This window comes from Aquarana catesbeiana, linkage group LG01 (assembly GCF_042186555.1).
Source record: "Aquarana catesbeiana isolate 2022-GZ linkage group LG01, ASM4218655v1, whole genome shotgun sequence".
Taxonomy (NCBI): domain Eukaryota; kingdom Metazoa; phylum Chordata; class Amphibia; order Anura; family Ranidae; genus Aquarana; species Aquarana catesbeiana.
In genome coordinates, this window is record NC_133324.1 from 7,670,657 (window position 1) to 7,686,796 (window position 16,140).

A 16,140-nucleotide genomic window follows, 5' to 3' on the forward strand; every position below is an offset into this window, starting at 1 on the left:
GCACGAAGGTCCAGGATTCCCAGAGATCAGAAGCTGCAGATGCCATTTATGTACCCAGGCTGTGGTACTATGACAGGATGCATTTTCTGGCAGGCCAGACTGAACCCAGGCCAGCACTCTCCACTCTTTCTTCCACGCTTCCTTCACCCCCAGCTGAGGCTTCTGACGCCCAACCTGGGCCTTCCAGGCAGCAACATGTGGAGGAGCCCAGCTTGAGCCAGGTATAGCATTCTTCTAAATATTTCTGGTTGTCCAATCAATGATGTTAAATAGATGTTAGTTTGGATTGCTAATTTATGATTTTGATTGATGATGCAAAAAATTTTTTGATGATAAAAAAACATGTCCCTTTTTCATACACAGGGAAGTCTCAGCCAGGAGGTGGCCGGGCCAAGCAGGCTGCCTGATATCCAGGTCCCTCCCCTACACCTTCAAAGACAAAGTGGCAGGAAGAGGAGTAACCTGGAGGAGGCTGCCATGGGCCTCTTTTGAAAGGCTATAGAGGCCCTGAGAACCCCCCACAGTGTGGAGGAGGACTTTGCTGGCATAACTGCCTGCAGAATGATGCAGATGGAGGAGGGCCAACGACTCCTGTGTGAGTTCTTAATTTTGGAAGCTCTCAATAAGGGGTTGAGGGGCCAAATAACATGTGCTACCCACATTTGTGACCTCCCACATAGTCCTCCTCCTCCTCCACCTCCAGGTCCTACTCCTCTTCCTCCTCCTCCTCCATGTCCTAATCCTCCTCCTGCCACATCTCCAACACCAGAGCCACAGCCGGGAAGGAAGCGTGGAAAGAAGACCAGAGAGTAATAGCCCTGGGTTCAGTCTGGTCTGGCAAAATATGCAGCCTCTTGTAGTACCACAGCCTGGGGACACAGATGTCATCTGCTGCTATCATGATCTATGGGACTTCTAGACCAGACTGCACCCCCTTACATATGGACTCCTCAGGCCCCCAATTTTGCTGGAAAAGAATTGATGTCTGGTCAAAGGCTTCGCCAATTTATAATGTTTATCCAGTGTTGCCTCCCTCTTTGTTTGGTTCTGAGCCCTTAATAAAGGAATTTTTGTTTCAATTATACTTGTCTATGTGTGTTTTCCTTCAAAAAGGACAGTTTGTTTGTGAGGAGGCAGGTACATTTCAAAAATACAATGTGAAATTAACAAGGGACACCAACACCAAGCAATCTCCTTGAGATTAAATAATACAAGATAACAATGGTGTTGTGGTAACTTGACACACAAAACACACACAAAAATATTATGGAGTAAAACCAATAAAAAATAAAAAAATCAGCCTTAAAACAAATACAACCCCCCCCCCAAAAAAAAACAGCCTTGAAAAAAATACAAAGCAAAAATAAAACAACAAAAAACAAATTTGGTCAGATGTGACAAATCAAAATATATTGAGGGAATCACGATAAATAATAAAGAAAGAAGTTTGTGAGAAGTGTGTGTGAATATGAGCAGCAAAACTACTTCATTCTTCTCACATTATAAAGAAGAAGAGAGTGCGCTGTATTAACCACTTCCCGACCGGCGGACGACTATGTACGTCGGCAGAAGGCACGGCTGGGCAAATGGGCGTATATATATACGTCCATTTGAATTTCCCGCCGTGTCATTGCGTGCGCCGGCCGGGAGCTCCATGAGTCGGGTCGCGGGTCCCGCGGACTCAATCGCCGCGGGGATACCCGCGATCAACTCACGGAGAGCAGGAACGGGGAGATGCTGATGTAAACAGCATCTCCCCGTTCTGGCTAGTGACAGTGTCACTCGATCTCTGCTCCCTGTCATCGGGAGCAGAGATCAGTGTACTGACAGACAGAGCCCAACCCCCCTACAGTTAGAAAACACTCCCTAGTACTGACTTAACCCCTCCCCGCCCCCTAGTGGTTAACCCCTTCACTGCCAGTGTCATTTACACAGGAATCAATGCATTTTTATAGCACTGATTGCTGTATAAATGACAATGGTCCCAAAAATGTGTAAAAAATGTCCGACATGTCCGCCATAATGTCGCAGTCATAATAAAAATCTCTGATCGCCGCCAAAACTAGTAAAAAAAAAATATTAATAAAAATGCCATAAAACTATCCCCTTATTTGTAAACACTATCTTATTTTGTTTGTAGCGCAAAAAATAAAACTCGCAGAGGTGATCAAATACCACCAAAAGAAAGCTCTATTTGTGGGAAAAAAAGACGTCAATTTTGTTTGAGAGCAACGTCGCACGACCGCGCAATTGTCAGTTAAAGCGACGCAGTGCCGAATCGCAAAAAGTGCTCTGGTCTTTGGGCAGCCAAATGGTCCGGGGCTTAAGTGGTTAAACAATTTTAAACATTGCAGCGTGACGAAAGTGCTCTATCCATTCCGAACGTTAATTTTACCAGACCGAGCTGTTCCATCTCGGAATTTCTTCTGAGCATGCGCGGAACTTTGTGCGTCGGAATTGTCCACACATGGTCGGAATTGACGCGATCGGATTTTGTTGTCGGAAAATTTTATAGCCTGCTCTCAAACTTTGTGTGTCGGAAAATCCGATGGAAAAAGTCCGATGGAGCCCACACATGGTTGGACTTTCCGACAACACTCTCCGATCGCACATTTTCCGTCGGAAAATCCGACCGTGTGTACGGGGCATTAGAAGTTTGATAAAGATATCTGCTAGAGTGTGCCAGAAAAACCCAACCTCTTTGCTTGTCTTTCCTGTCCTGTGTAGAAGTGAATAAAATAGTGTAACAAGCCCCTTGCTCGCTCGGTTCCACTCTCCCGACACTCCTTTGCTGCTATAGAATCAGATTGCAGATCGCAACATCTGATCGTTCGGTCATCCAATGTTCCGGGATTAGAACTACAGCTATGCGCCATTCTAACCCAGATGTGATAGCTCAGAACAAACACCAGGCAGGCTGTATGTAAGTTCAAACAGGAATCTCTCATTATTGACAGGAATACAGTCTCTTTTATACAGTAAAAGAGGAGGTGCAGACCTCCTGCTCATATTACTCTAACAATACAGCTGAAACCTAATTAACCTAATTAACATGAGCTAATTAACTAATCCCTTTAGACAGCCTAGATGACTCAGACCTGACCTTTAGGCCAGACTGGCCGTCTTGTAGTTCAGAAAATCCAATCAACATTATCACAATAGCAGAGTTAATTAAACACAAACAACAATGGGGATCTAATGACTCTTAGATCCCATACTAGAGACTTATTTACAATACACATTTTAGCAGACAACAGACAGGTAGCTGGAATTGATGACATTAGCAGTTAACAGTAGGAGTCCCAACGGTATGAATCAGTCACTATTCTAATATGTCAAATCCAGGGTCCCCAGAGCCTGTGTGTCCTGGGGGACCAGGACCCGAATCCACAGTAATACCACCTCAAGGGTCCCCAGGCATGCAGCTCACAAAGAGCACCGTTCCCCCGAATGTCAGGGCCCATGATCGATCAGCAAGAGGCTAGCATTTAGTCCCCTCCAAAAGTCCCTCTCCGGGCTAGGTCTGTCACAAATAGTAAATAAGATAATCTATGTATTGTGTGGATTTTGTCGGACGCCGCAAGGTAAGGTAGCGTCCACCACGTTGTTATTATGGGTCAGCTTTCGGGGAAGAAGATTCCCCCTCCAGATGTAGGAGAGACATGTAAATGTTATGTAGCCCGAATATGTGGAACTGATTATGTGTATATTAACCCTTGGGTAGATAATCTGGCGGGATGGACTGAAACCATGAGGAGTAGTAACCCACGATAACGGGTGATAACGATACATTCCATATGGATATGATGAAGGGTCTTTGTTTGGGAGATAAGGAAGCTTTCCCATATTACACGGGATACCCCCAATGGGACAAGGAATATATGAGGAAACGCAGGGAAAATTGGTTATTGTATGCCCTCTACTGGTATGAGAGAGCAGATAAGAAAATAAGAAAGAAAAGTCCAAATCCAAGGGACAAGGAAGCCCTGGGGTTACATGCTTCTGAGAAGAGACTTAAATCAGGTTTCCCGTCCCTAGTTCCATGTGCACTAGCTCTTGCCCCAGTTCCCTATGCCCCGCCACCTCTACCTTACATACCACAATCACCTAAACAAATATACCCCTCATTCTCAAAAGAGGACATGGAGTTCTTGGCCGCAGTTGCGGCAGCCCACCCGCCCTCTGCACCCGTTCCACAGCAGGGTGCAGTGGTGGATCAGGCACTGCCTGTGGTCCTACCAGAACCACAGGTTGCTGCCCCAATAGATCAGCCACCGCCTATAGTTTCACAAATACAACAGTCGACTGGTGCTGCCTCCTCCATTATGGATGAGGAATTACCTAAGGCTGAAAAGACACCTGCGGAGGAACATAAACCAAAGATGCCCCACGGACCCCATAGAGAAGATCCTGCCCAAACTAGGAGTGCAACGCAGAAGTTAAAACAGGCTGCAGAGGCTGCACACACTGCAGAGGGTCAGAGTACAAAACACGCAGCTGACAGAGAGAAGCCGGAAGAAGAAGAGGAAATAACTACGCAGTTAGTTATGCAGAATTTTCCTTTCATGACTGTGGGTGACGTTTTGGTAATGAAGTCTATTGATATTGAGGATATTAATCGTATTATCAAACATTGCCCCAAACCCTCCACACTAGCTTTGGGGGCGATAGCTTATGTAAAGAAAGCTTGTAAGGGTAGAAATTATACAAAAGAAGACATAAGGCTCATTATATACAGTTCGGTGGGAACTACCTCCCCTTGGGATTGGACCAAAGTGCCCACCATAAATGTCCTAGAGGCACCCACCACCAAGGCAGAGGCTTATTCACTAAACACTGTTGAAGGAAGGAACCTTATGTGGGAAGAGCTAGAGAAGGAAATGAAAAGAGTTTTCATTAACAATTCATCACTCCCTACTGCAGTAGCCTGCAAACAAAAATCATCAGAGTCAGTGTTGGAATTTTGGAAAAGATTTCAGGAAGTCTGGACACAAGATGCCGGACTTAACACTCAAGATGAAATGCACAGTGTTCTAATACAGACTTATCTTAGCAACCTGACCCCTAAATATGCACTCACCGTGAGACAGCAGATATCAGACTGGGCTACAAAGAGTATGACTGACTTTCAAAAAACATTGACTGAAAAAGACGCAGCGGGATGTTTTGACATCCCCAAACAAACACCAGTACCAACACATTACCAGGATAATTTCTCAGGGAATCAAAGGGGAAACTTTTACAAGAAAAGGGGACAGAACAGAGGGGGTTATAGAGGTGGATATAGGGGAAGAGGACGGCCACAAAGAGGGGACTTCCAGCAAAGGCAACCTAAGACAGGGTGTTTTAACTGCGGAGACCCCAGACACCGGAAAGCCCAATGCCCTTGTATGACCAGGAGTGTACAAATTCAGGGCCACCCGCTGCCTCCACTCCTTCAGGCACCAACCCCAGTACAGCAGTAACATGGTGTTAAGTACCCCATTTCTTGGAAGCAACAGCAGTCACAATGAAGCTGCCCAGAAGGTAGTATCCCGGCATTTCCACTTGTCTCTCATTCTTATCATGAACAGCCTATAATTTCATTGCTTGTAGACGGGCATGAGGTACCATTTTTTTGGGGCCACGTGTAGTACCATTAGCAAGGATTTTTATAGGGGAGATGTTGTGGATGCTGAGCCTTCAATGGGAATAAATGGGATACTCACCAAAACTTTTAAAACACCCCGCTTTCACTAAGCACCCGTACTGGTGCTGATTGTGATCTGCAACATTGTTTCAGAATTATTCCTGATTGTCCCGTGAGTCTCTTGGGAAGGGATTTGCTGGGAAAATTAGGCATTACAATGAAAATTACTGCAAAAGGAGGGTTATATGTAAAATCTGACAAGGTTCACCTTTTTACATTGCTCTCACACCCAGAAGAGGAAGATGTCAAATTGAGTGAGGAGGGAGTATGGGCAATGAATCCTCTTGATGTAGGGCTCATTTTATGTACGCCCTATAAAGCCATTTTGAAACCAGGAGCTCTACCTGTGTATCATAAACAGTACCCCATATCCAGAGAAAAAGAAGATGGTATAGAGCCCATTGTGGAGAACTTTCTAAAGAAAGGTATTTTAAAAGAAATAATTTCCACTTACAACACTCCTATCAACCCTGTTAAAAAGCCGGATGGCAGTTACAGGTTTGTACAGGACCTTAGGGCCATAAACAACTTAGTGGTACCAATTGCCCCAATAGTGCCTGATGTGCCATCATTGTTCACCTCCATACCATCCGATGCTGAGTATTTTTCTGTTATTGACTTGTCAAATGCATTTTTTTCCATCCCTGTGGATGAGGAGACACAGCCACTCTTTGCATTCCGCTTTAAAAATCGGCAGTTGCCTCAGGGCTATATAGACTCACCTGTGGTCTATTCTATTGTCCTCAAAACAACACTCAGAGCTTGGACAACCAGACATTATTCAGTCCTACTGCAGTACATGGATGATCGCCTCCTCTGCAGTTTCACAAGGGAGGCCGCCCTGGAGGATGGGGGGGGATCTTTTGAAATGTCTTTTTGAAAGTGGTCATAAAGTGTCAAAGAAAAAGTTACAATGGTGTCAGAAAACAGTTGAATATCTAGGGTTTGTGCTCACAAAAGGAGAAAGAAGAGTCAGCCACAAAAGAGCTGCGGCTCTGATGGCTCTGCCCCGCCCACTCAACAGGAAGGACATGCTCACCTTCCTAGGTATGATTGGTTACTGCTGCCAATGGATACCTGACTGCTCTTACTATGACAATCTCCTGAGACAGGCCACAGGTTCAAATATGCCAGACTGTGTTAAATGGACAGATGAAATGTGTAATGCTTTTGTGTATTTGAAAAATGCTATGGTAACAGCCCCAGGACTTGGCCTCCTCAACTATAATGTGATGTTTTATTTGTATGCCAGGGACAATTGTACAACTTTGGCAGGTGTCTTCGCTCAGGAGCATGAAGGCAAGCTCCGACCTGTTGCTTTTTTCTCAAAGGTGGTACCGGTACAGGTTCAGGGCATACCCGCGTGTCTCACAGCTTTAGCATCTTGTTCTATGGTGATGGAGATGGCTTCAACTTTCACTTTGGGCCATGATACTACCTTATATACTACTCATAATGTATCTACATTATTGAGGAATATACATACGCAACACATGTCCGTCCAAAGGTTGAGCGGCTATGAGGGGATACTGTTGTCAAACCCAAAATTGCATATAAAATATGCTTCCCCTAATGCAGGCCCAGCACCAATTTTAAATGGCCTGCTAGGGTTGAAAGGTGAACAGGATGAGGTGGTGCCACAGCATGATTGCATCAACCTCATCCATCAAGACACATCTCCCAGACCTGATTTGTCCCCTACCGCTTTGCCCAATGTGCAAAACGTGTTTGTGGATGGATCTTGTTCTAGGCCAAATGATCACACATATCATGCAGGATATGCAACTTCCAGATGTCATACTTGAGGCTAAACTTATTCCATATCAATCAGCACAAGCTACAGAATTGATTGCACTCACTAGAGCATGCCAAATATTTGAAGGTCAAGATGTGAATATTTACACTGACTCCAAATATGGGTATGGGGTGGTACACGATTTCAGTGTCATATGGAGTAGGCGTGGTTTCATTGCAGCTGATGGAAAAAAACATCTCCCATTCCTCTCTGGTAGTGTCATTGTTAAAAGCCATTTAGTTGCCTAGAACTCTTGCCATAATACATTGCAGAGCACATACAGGCCAACAAACAGAGGCAGCTAGAGGAAATGCCCTAGCTGACTCAGCAGCCAGACAAGCAGCTATCTGTCAACCAGCTCAAATCCAGATGCCAATGTTAGAGCCTGAACTACCTTGTTTTGACCATGTACTGTCTGATTTACAAGATTATGCCTCAGAAGCCGACATGAGAGATTGGGAAAAAGTAGGTGCACAAATAGATCCAAAAACAGGACTTTTGTGCAAAGAGGGGAAGGTATGTATACCAAAGGCAAGTGCATCACTTTTTATTGCCCAGTATCATGGAATAGGTCATAGAGGCTGGAAGGCAACTTGTGAATTACTAGGCAAGGATTTTTACATTTCAGATCTCCCCTGGTTGACAAGGGATTATGTGTCCAGGTGTATTACCTGCATTAGGAACAACCCAAACATCCCAAACAAAGTGAAACACGAACATTTGATATATCCCAATACACCTTTCACCCACCTCCAAATAGATTTCACTCACATGCCCAAGTTAGGAAAAAGACAGGAATATCTTTTGGTAATTGTGGACATGTTCTCAAGGTGGGTTGAAATTCTTGTAACTACAAAGGAAGACGCACAAACAGTAGTGAAAATTCTCACACAGGAAATTATTCCTCGATGGGGATGCCCACTTCAAATAAACTCAGACAGAGGTCCTGCATTCACCTCAAAAGTATGTACACTCGCTCCAAATAGAATGGAAGTTTCATATTCCATACCATCCCCAAAGTTCAGGGATAGTGGAAAGGGTAAATAGGACCATGAAAGATAAAATAAGGAAAGCCACAGGATGAACTTTTGTCCATTGTCTGATGGGTCACCCCTTCCCCACTCCTTGGGCCAGAGCACCTCCTATGATAGAGCAGGGGGATCTGGTACAGTCAGAGTATGTGAGGAAACTAATCCAAACTTTGGATACAGTTGAGAGAAATGTCGCTCACACCTCTCCTTTTTCTTCACAGGAACCTACTCATCCTTTTAAAGTAGGAGACACGGTGGTGGTCCAGCAGTTGAATAGAAGCAAGAAGAGGGAATATCCTTTTGGACCTCCTACTACGGTAGTTGCAGTGACCAGAACGGCTGTTCTGGTGGAAAATTGCCAGTCCTGGATCCATGCCAGCCGAGTGAAAAAGGTTGTCCAGAGACCCGGAAGCAAGAAGGAGATCTTGGACACAGGAGGCCCTCAAGCAGAAGTCCAAGCAGACGAAGGAGGAGTTCCTGGAAAAGCAGGTCCGGCCAGAGAAGATGACCTCGCTTATTTCACCACAGACTCCTGGCAAGGCATTTTGTCTCCTGATCCTGATTTCCCTGACAGTGTTTCTGCCCACATGGATCATCTCTTATGCCCCGTACACACGGTCCGACTTTCCGATGGAATATGTGCGATCGGAGCTTGTTGTCGGAAATTCCGACCGTGTGTGGGCTCCACTGGACTTTTTCCATCGGATTTTCCGACATACAAAGTTTGAGGGCATGCTATAAAATTTTCCGACAACTAAATCCGATCCTTTAAATTCTGATCGTGTGTAGACAAATCCAACGGACAAAGTGCCACGCATGCTCAGAATAAATTAAGAGACAAAAGCTATTGGCTATTGGCCCATTTATAGTCCCAACGTTTTTACGTCACCGCGTTCAGAACGATCGGATTTTCCGACAACTTTGTGTGACCGTGTGTATGCAAGACAAGTTTGAGCCAACATCCGTCGGAAAAAAATCCATGGATTAAAATTTTAATATGCTTATGCTCAGAAATTAGGATTTCAGAAATGTTGGATCTGTAGCAAACAGCACCCTAGCACCGTTAGCATACCCCTAATGGCTATACCTTTAAATATTACCCCCCTTTTGAGAGGAAAGATTCCCCTTGACCTTTTGAATGTCAGTAGAAGAACTAATGACACCATTTCCTTTCACATCATCAATAGAAGTCATAATCCTACCTGGTGTTTTAATTTAGGGAATTCTACTAGAAATGCTCATACCTGTAGTCAATCGGTTTTGAACATCTCTGACTGCTATGCCCCTAGTGGTGGGTCCTGTTCCTTATATCAGGCTCATCCAAGTAAGACTGGAGTAAAAACAGACTTAAATAAAACTCTTGCCTCTAAAAATGATAGTAGTAAACCTGTACAGCAGTTGTTTCAGGTTCTGGCAATAGCTACAGCAGTAGATCAAGAGACTGCTGTGAATACGCCCTTCTTGTTTGGTAACCACACTTATGTTTGTTGTGGGAAGACTTGTTATCCCTGGATTCCACAAGAGGCCCAAGGCTGGTGTTACCTGGCCTCACTGGTGCCCATAATGGGGGTGGTAGGCGATAGTGATGGGAGTCATTTACTTGAAGCTAGCATACACCCAAGGTATCCATTAAAACATTGTAATAAGAGAGAGTTATTCCTTGAAAAGGATATGGCCTGGGCATGGTTCCCTTCCTGGACAGGATGGGGAATAGATTTGATGAAAAGGTTAAATAATTACTCAGGAATTATTGATGAGATGATGGAAAAGAACTCTGATGACATTTCTAAACATAATGTTGAAACTAGGGCTATTAGAAAACAACTAGAATTGCACGACTTAGCCATTGAGAGCATGAGTTCAGCCCTTACAGGATTATGTGAAATGACTGAGGATTATGAATGTTGTACTTGAGTACACAATACCAGTATAGAGGTACCAGACTATTATGATGTCATAGCTCAGCATAGAAAAGAGGTGGCCAAGCTGCAACAAGAGGCTCGCAACATAGCCCAGACCTGGAGTCCTTTTGGAAACGTTGATTTTGGATTTGGAGGGATATTCTCTTGGATAAGGGATATTCCCATAATTTTAATCATGATTGTGTTTTTTTTTCCTTTTCCTTTATCTTGTGTATAAGCGTATTATGTGTCTCATTAATAGAGCCACTCGCATTTCAGATCCCTCATCTCCCAATAAAACTTATCTCAGTATGTATCATCAGAAGCAGGCTGAGAATACCACCATGATAAGGAAGTGAGATCATACAAATATGATCTAAGAGGGGGTTGAAGGGATATTTTAGCTTGCTGTCCACCATTTTAGCTATACACCCCTGTAAAAATGTGTATCCATTTTAGAATAAATAGGTATAAGTGATGCTTATGAGAAGTTAAATTTTATGTTCTTGTAAATGGTCTGATTTCCCTGAAATGATGAAATGATGTCCTAGCCCTTTTCCTGTTATTAGTTTCTATATGAGTTATTAGGGCGTTATATTGTTTTCTGCATGTAATCAGTAATGTTCTATTTTTGCTTGTTTTAACCACTTCCCTACCTGCCCATAGTCATATGACGTCCACAGATGGGATCTCCCATCCTGGGTGGACGTCATATGACGTCCTTGGATTCCCGGCCATCTAGGGGGCCGCGATGTCCGCCGGGCACCCGCGATTGCCCGTTAACCGGGCCGGCATGTGGATCTGTGTGTGTAAACACACAGATCCACAGCCTGTCAGCTCTGAGGAGAGCGATCTGTGTTCCCAGAACGGAGGAACACTGATCGGTGACCTCCCCTAGTGCGTCCCCTCCCCCTTCAGTTAGAATCATTCCCTAAGAAATATATTAACCCCTCCCCGCCCCCTAGTGGTTGACCCCTTCACTGCCTGTCACATTTACACAGTAATCAATGCAATTTTATAGAATTGATCTCTGTATAAATGTGATTGGTCCCAAAAATGTGTCAAAAGTGTCCGATGTGTCCGCCATAATGTCGCAGTCACCAAAAAAAATCGCGATCGCCGCTAAAAAAATTTAAAAATATTTTTTTTTTAAAAATGCCATAAATCTATCCTGTATTTCGTAGACGTTATAACTTTTGCGCAAACCAATCAATATACGCTTATTGCGATTTTTCTTTACCAAAAATATGTAGAAGAATACGTATCGGCCAAAACTGAGGAAAAAATGTGTTTTTTAAAAAAAAAATTGGGATATTTATTATAGCAAAAATTAAAAAATATTGTGTTTATTTTCAAAATTGTCGCTCTTCTTTTGTTTATAGCGCAAAAAATAAAAACCGCAGAGGCGATCAAATACCACCAAAAAAAAGCTCTATTTGTGGTGAAAAAAGGACGTCAATTTTTTTGGGTACAACGTCGCACGACCGCGCAATTGACGTTTAAAGTGCGACAGCGCTGAAAACTAAAAATTGGCCTGGGAAGGAAGGGGGTGAAATTGCCCGGTATTGAACCGGTTAAAACATCCTGTATGTCTGTATCTTTACCATATATTAATGAAAGAAGGGTTGGACCTTCATTGTGATGTTATTTTGCTTATATAAGCTGAAGTCCAGAAATAAAATCCTCAGATCATTCTGAGAACTGCATGTATTGACTGCGTGTCATGACTTTCTATCAGAGTGGTCTCCAGGCCTGATGGGTTTGAAGGAACACTCTAGGCAGGATATCATATGAGGGTTCACTTGCATCTTGCCAAGGTCTATAAAGGTATAACTGTGTACGTGAGGCAAGTGTCTCTACATCAAAGGCTGAAGGCAAAAAATGCCACGATCATCAACTGATCAAATCTGAGTGTAAAGCAGGCCATACACGGTCGAATTTCGAATGAATTTTCTTTCAAAATCAGAAAGTTCTTTTTTTTTGTGATCTGATGACGCCCGAAATTCTGCCGACCAAGCCTTCAATTTCACCGCATGTTGCTACAGAAAATAATTTTCTTGGCCGGGAATCTTCTTTTCTCTCCGTAAATTTTCTTTTCTTATTACTTATTCTCGCACGATTCTCCCATCATTGATTAGAAAATCGTTCGTTTTTCTAAAAATTTCCAACATGTCCAATTCCTCAAATTTGATTGCCGCACGAAAATCGGTCGTTGTTGCAGCCCACTAATGGAGCGAAATTCATATGAAAATTCTTTCATACGATTTTCGAAAGAAAATTCTTACGAAATTCGAACCGTGTATGGCCGGCATAAGATACACGGGAGCCAGGTACATTTCAGAAATTCGGAATTTCGAAAATTGGCAGTTTGGAAATTCTAAATTTTGGAAATTAGGAAATTCAAAATTTCATTAATTTGAAAATTCGAAAATTCAAAATTTGAAAATCCAATGACAATTAAAATCTGAAAATCCAAAAGAATGAAAATCTGAAATAATAACTGAAATAATAACTAATTAATAATAAATATTAAATTATAGGTATTGGAATTTCCTTTCAAGTTTGGCTGTTAGTGAACGTAATGAGTACAAATTGATACTAATTTACGAATTATCTGAAATAACAAATGCCGTATCTAAACTAAAATTCATAAATCTATAAATTTGAAAATTAATAAATTGGAAATTTGAAAATTCGTCAATTCAAAAATTCTAAAATTCGTAAATTGGAAATCCGAAAACTGATAAATTCATAAATTCAAAAATTTGAAAATTCGTACATTCGTGAATTCAAAAATTAAAAAATTCATAAATTAAAAAATTCGGAAATTGGAAATTTTAAAATTTGGAAATTCGAAAATTGGTAAATTTTAAAAAAATTTGTACATTTATAAATTTGAAATACAAAAATTGGTAAAGTTGTAAATTCAGAAATTCAAGAATGGAACATTCTTAAATTTCAAAGTTTGTAAATTAAAAAATGTGGAAATTCAAAAATTCAAAAATCCAGAAATTCAAAAATTCGTAAATTTGAAAATTTGGAAAATCAAAACTTAGAAATTCCGAAAATCCAAAAATCCTGAAAATTCTAAGATGTATAACATCAATTCGTAAATTTGAAAATTCGTAAATTTTTTAATTTGAAAATTCGTAAATGTAAAAATTTGAAAATTCGTAAATTCAAAAATTTGTAAATTCAAAAATGTGAAAATTCGTAATTGGAAATTTTAACCACTTCCCGCCCGGCCCATAGCAGATGACGGCCGGCGGTGGTCCAGTTATCCTGACTGGGCGTCATATGAGGGGGTGCGCATTGCGGAGATCGGTGGATCGGTGTGTCACTCCGGCGGAGGCTCTTTACCACGTGATCAGCCATGTCCAATCACAGCTGATCACGATGTCAATAGGAAGAGCCGTTGATCGGCTCTTCCTCACTCGCGTCTGACAGACGCCAATAGAGGAGAGCCGATTGGCGGCTCTCCTGGCAGGGGGGTCTGCGCTGATTGTTTATCAGCACAGCCCCCCTCAGATCACCACACTGGACCACCAGGGATCGCCACTAGGACCACCAGGGAAGGGGCAACATGTGGATGGCCAGGTATGTACCCCATGGCCATCCACATGTGCCCAGTGTGCCCAGTCAGTGCCCAATCTGTGCCAATCAGTGCCCACAAATGGGCACTGATTGGCACCATTATGTTGCAGTGATGCCCAGCAATGCCACCCTTAGGGGCATCAGTGCAAACAATCAGTGTCATCAGTGCCACCCATCAGTGTCCATCGGTGCCACCTGTCAGTGCCCATCCGTGCCCATTAGTGCCCACCTATCAGTGCCAATCCATGCCCGTCTGTGCCAACTATCAGTGCCACCCATAACTACCAATCAATGCCACCCATAAGTACCCATCAATGCCACCTACGAGTGCCCATCAGTGCCACCTATGAGTGCCCATCAGTGCTGCCTATGAGTGCCCATCGGTGCCGCATACCAGTGGCACCTATCAGTGCCCATCAGTGCCACCTATCAGTGTCCATCAGTGCCGCCTATCAGTGCCCATCATCAGTGCCCATTAGTGCCACCTCATCAGTGCCACCTCATTGGTGCCACCTCATCGGTGCCCATCAGTGCCACTGTATCAGTGCCCGTCAGTGCAGCCATATCAGTGCCCGTCACTGAAGAAAAAAACGTACTTATTTACAAAAAATTTTAACAGAAACAAAGAAAAACGTGTTTTTTTTTCAAAATTTTCGGTCTTTTTTTATTTGTTGCACAAAAAATAAAAACCACAGAGGTGATCAAATACCACCAAAAGAAAGCTCTATTTGTGGGAACAAAATGATAAAAAATTTGTTTGGGTACAGTGTAGCATGACCACGCCATTGTCATTCAAATTGCGACAGCGCTGAAAGCTGAAAATTGGCCTGGGCGGGAAGGTGTCTAAGTGCTTGGTATTGAAGTGGTTAAAATTTGGAAATTTGGAAATTTGTCAATTCAAACATTTTTATAAATTGTTCATTCAAAAATTCTAAAAATTGTACATTCGAAAATTCATACATTCGTAAATTTGAAATCCAAAAATTGGTAAATTGGTAAATTTGTAAATACAGAAATTCAAGATTCAAACATTCAGAAATTTGTAAATTGGAAATCTGAAATTTTGTAAATTCTTAAAATCATCAGTTAAAAAATTTGTAAATTTGAAAATTTTAAATTTCATACATTCATAAATTTGAAATCCAAAAATTGAAGATTCCAACATTCATAAATTTGACAATTCCTAAATTAAAAAATGTGAAAATTCGAAATTCAAAATTCCAGAAATTCGAAAATTTGTAAATTTGATAATTTGGAAAACAGAAATTTAGAAATTTCGAAAATCCAAAAATCTGGAAATTTGAAAATTCATCAATTCAAAAATTTGTAAATTCAAAAATTTTAAATTTCGTAAATTGGAAATTTTAAAATTTGTAAATTCGTAAATTTGTCAGTACAAAAGTTCAAAAATTTGTAAATTTGTAAATTGGAAATTTGAAAATTTGTGAATTAAAAAATAAGAAATTTCATACATTCATAAATTTGAAATCCAAAAATTGATAAATTTGTAATTACGGAAATTGACGATTCGAACATTCATAAATTTGAAGATTCGTAAATTAAAAAACTTGAAAATTCGAAATTCAAAAATCCAGAAATAAGAAAATTTTTAAGTTTGGAAAATTAAAATTTAGAAATTCCAAAAATTCAAAAATCCGGAAATTCGTAAATTTATAAATTTGAAATATGAATATTTGTAAATTCGAAAATTTGACAATTCAAAAATTTGAAAATTTGAAAATCTAAAAATTGGAAAATTCATAAGTTGGAAATTGAAATATTCATAAATTCCTAAATTTGTTAATTCAAAAATTAAAAAATTAATAGATTAGTACATTGGAAATGAAAAAATTGGTAAATTCGTAAATTCAAAAATTTGAAAATTCAAAAATTTGTAAATTCAAAAATTTGAAAATTCATAAACTGGAAAATTTGAAAATGTGTCAATTCAAAAGTTCAAAAATTAGTAAATTTGTAAATTGGAAATTTGAAAATTTGTAAATTCGAATATTTGAAATGTCATACATTCATAAATTTGAAATCCAAAAATTGGTAAATTTGTAAATTCGGAAATTCAAGATTTGAATATTCATAAATTTGAAAATTCGTAAATTAAAAAATGTGAAAACT

At 41.1% G+C, this 16,140-nt stretch overlaps 1 protein-coding gene across 1 annotated transcript in view; it reads left to right on the plus strand.

Moving 5' to 3' along the window:
• The window catches only part of LOC141124122 (uncharacterized), a 67,097-nt gene extending 54,978 nt beyond the window's left edge, over window positions 1–12,119 (plus strand). The window contains exon 10 of the mRNA XM_073612200.1: window positions 8,737–12,119. Coding sequence (XP_073468301.1) covers window positions 8,737–9,243 — 507 coding nt within the window. The 3' untranslated portion in view covers window positions 9,244–12,119. The remainder of the gene's footprint in view (window positions 1–8,736) is intronic.
• The last annotated feature ends 4,021 nt before the right edge of the window (window positions 12,120–16,140 follow it).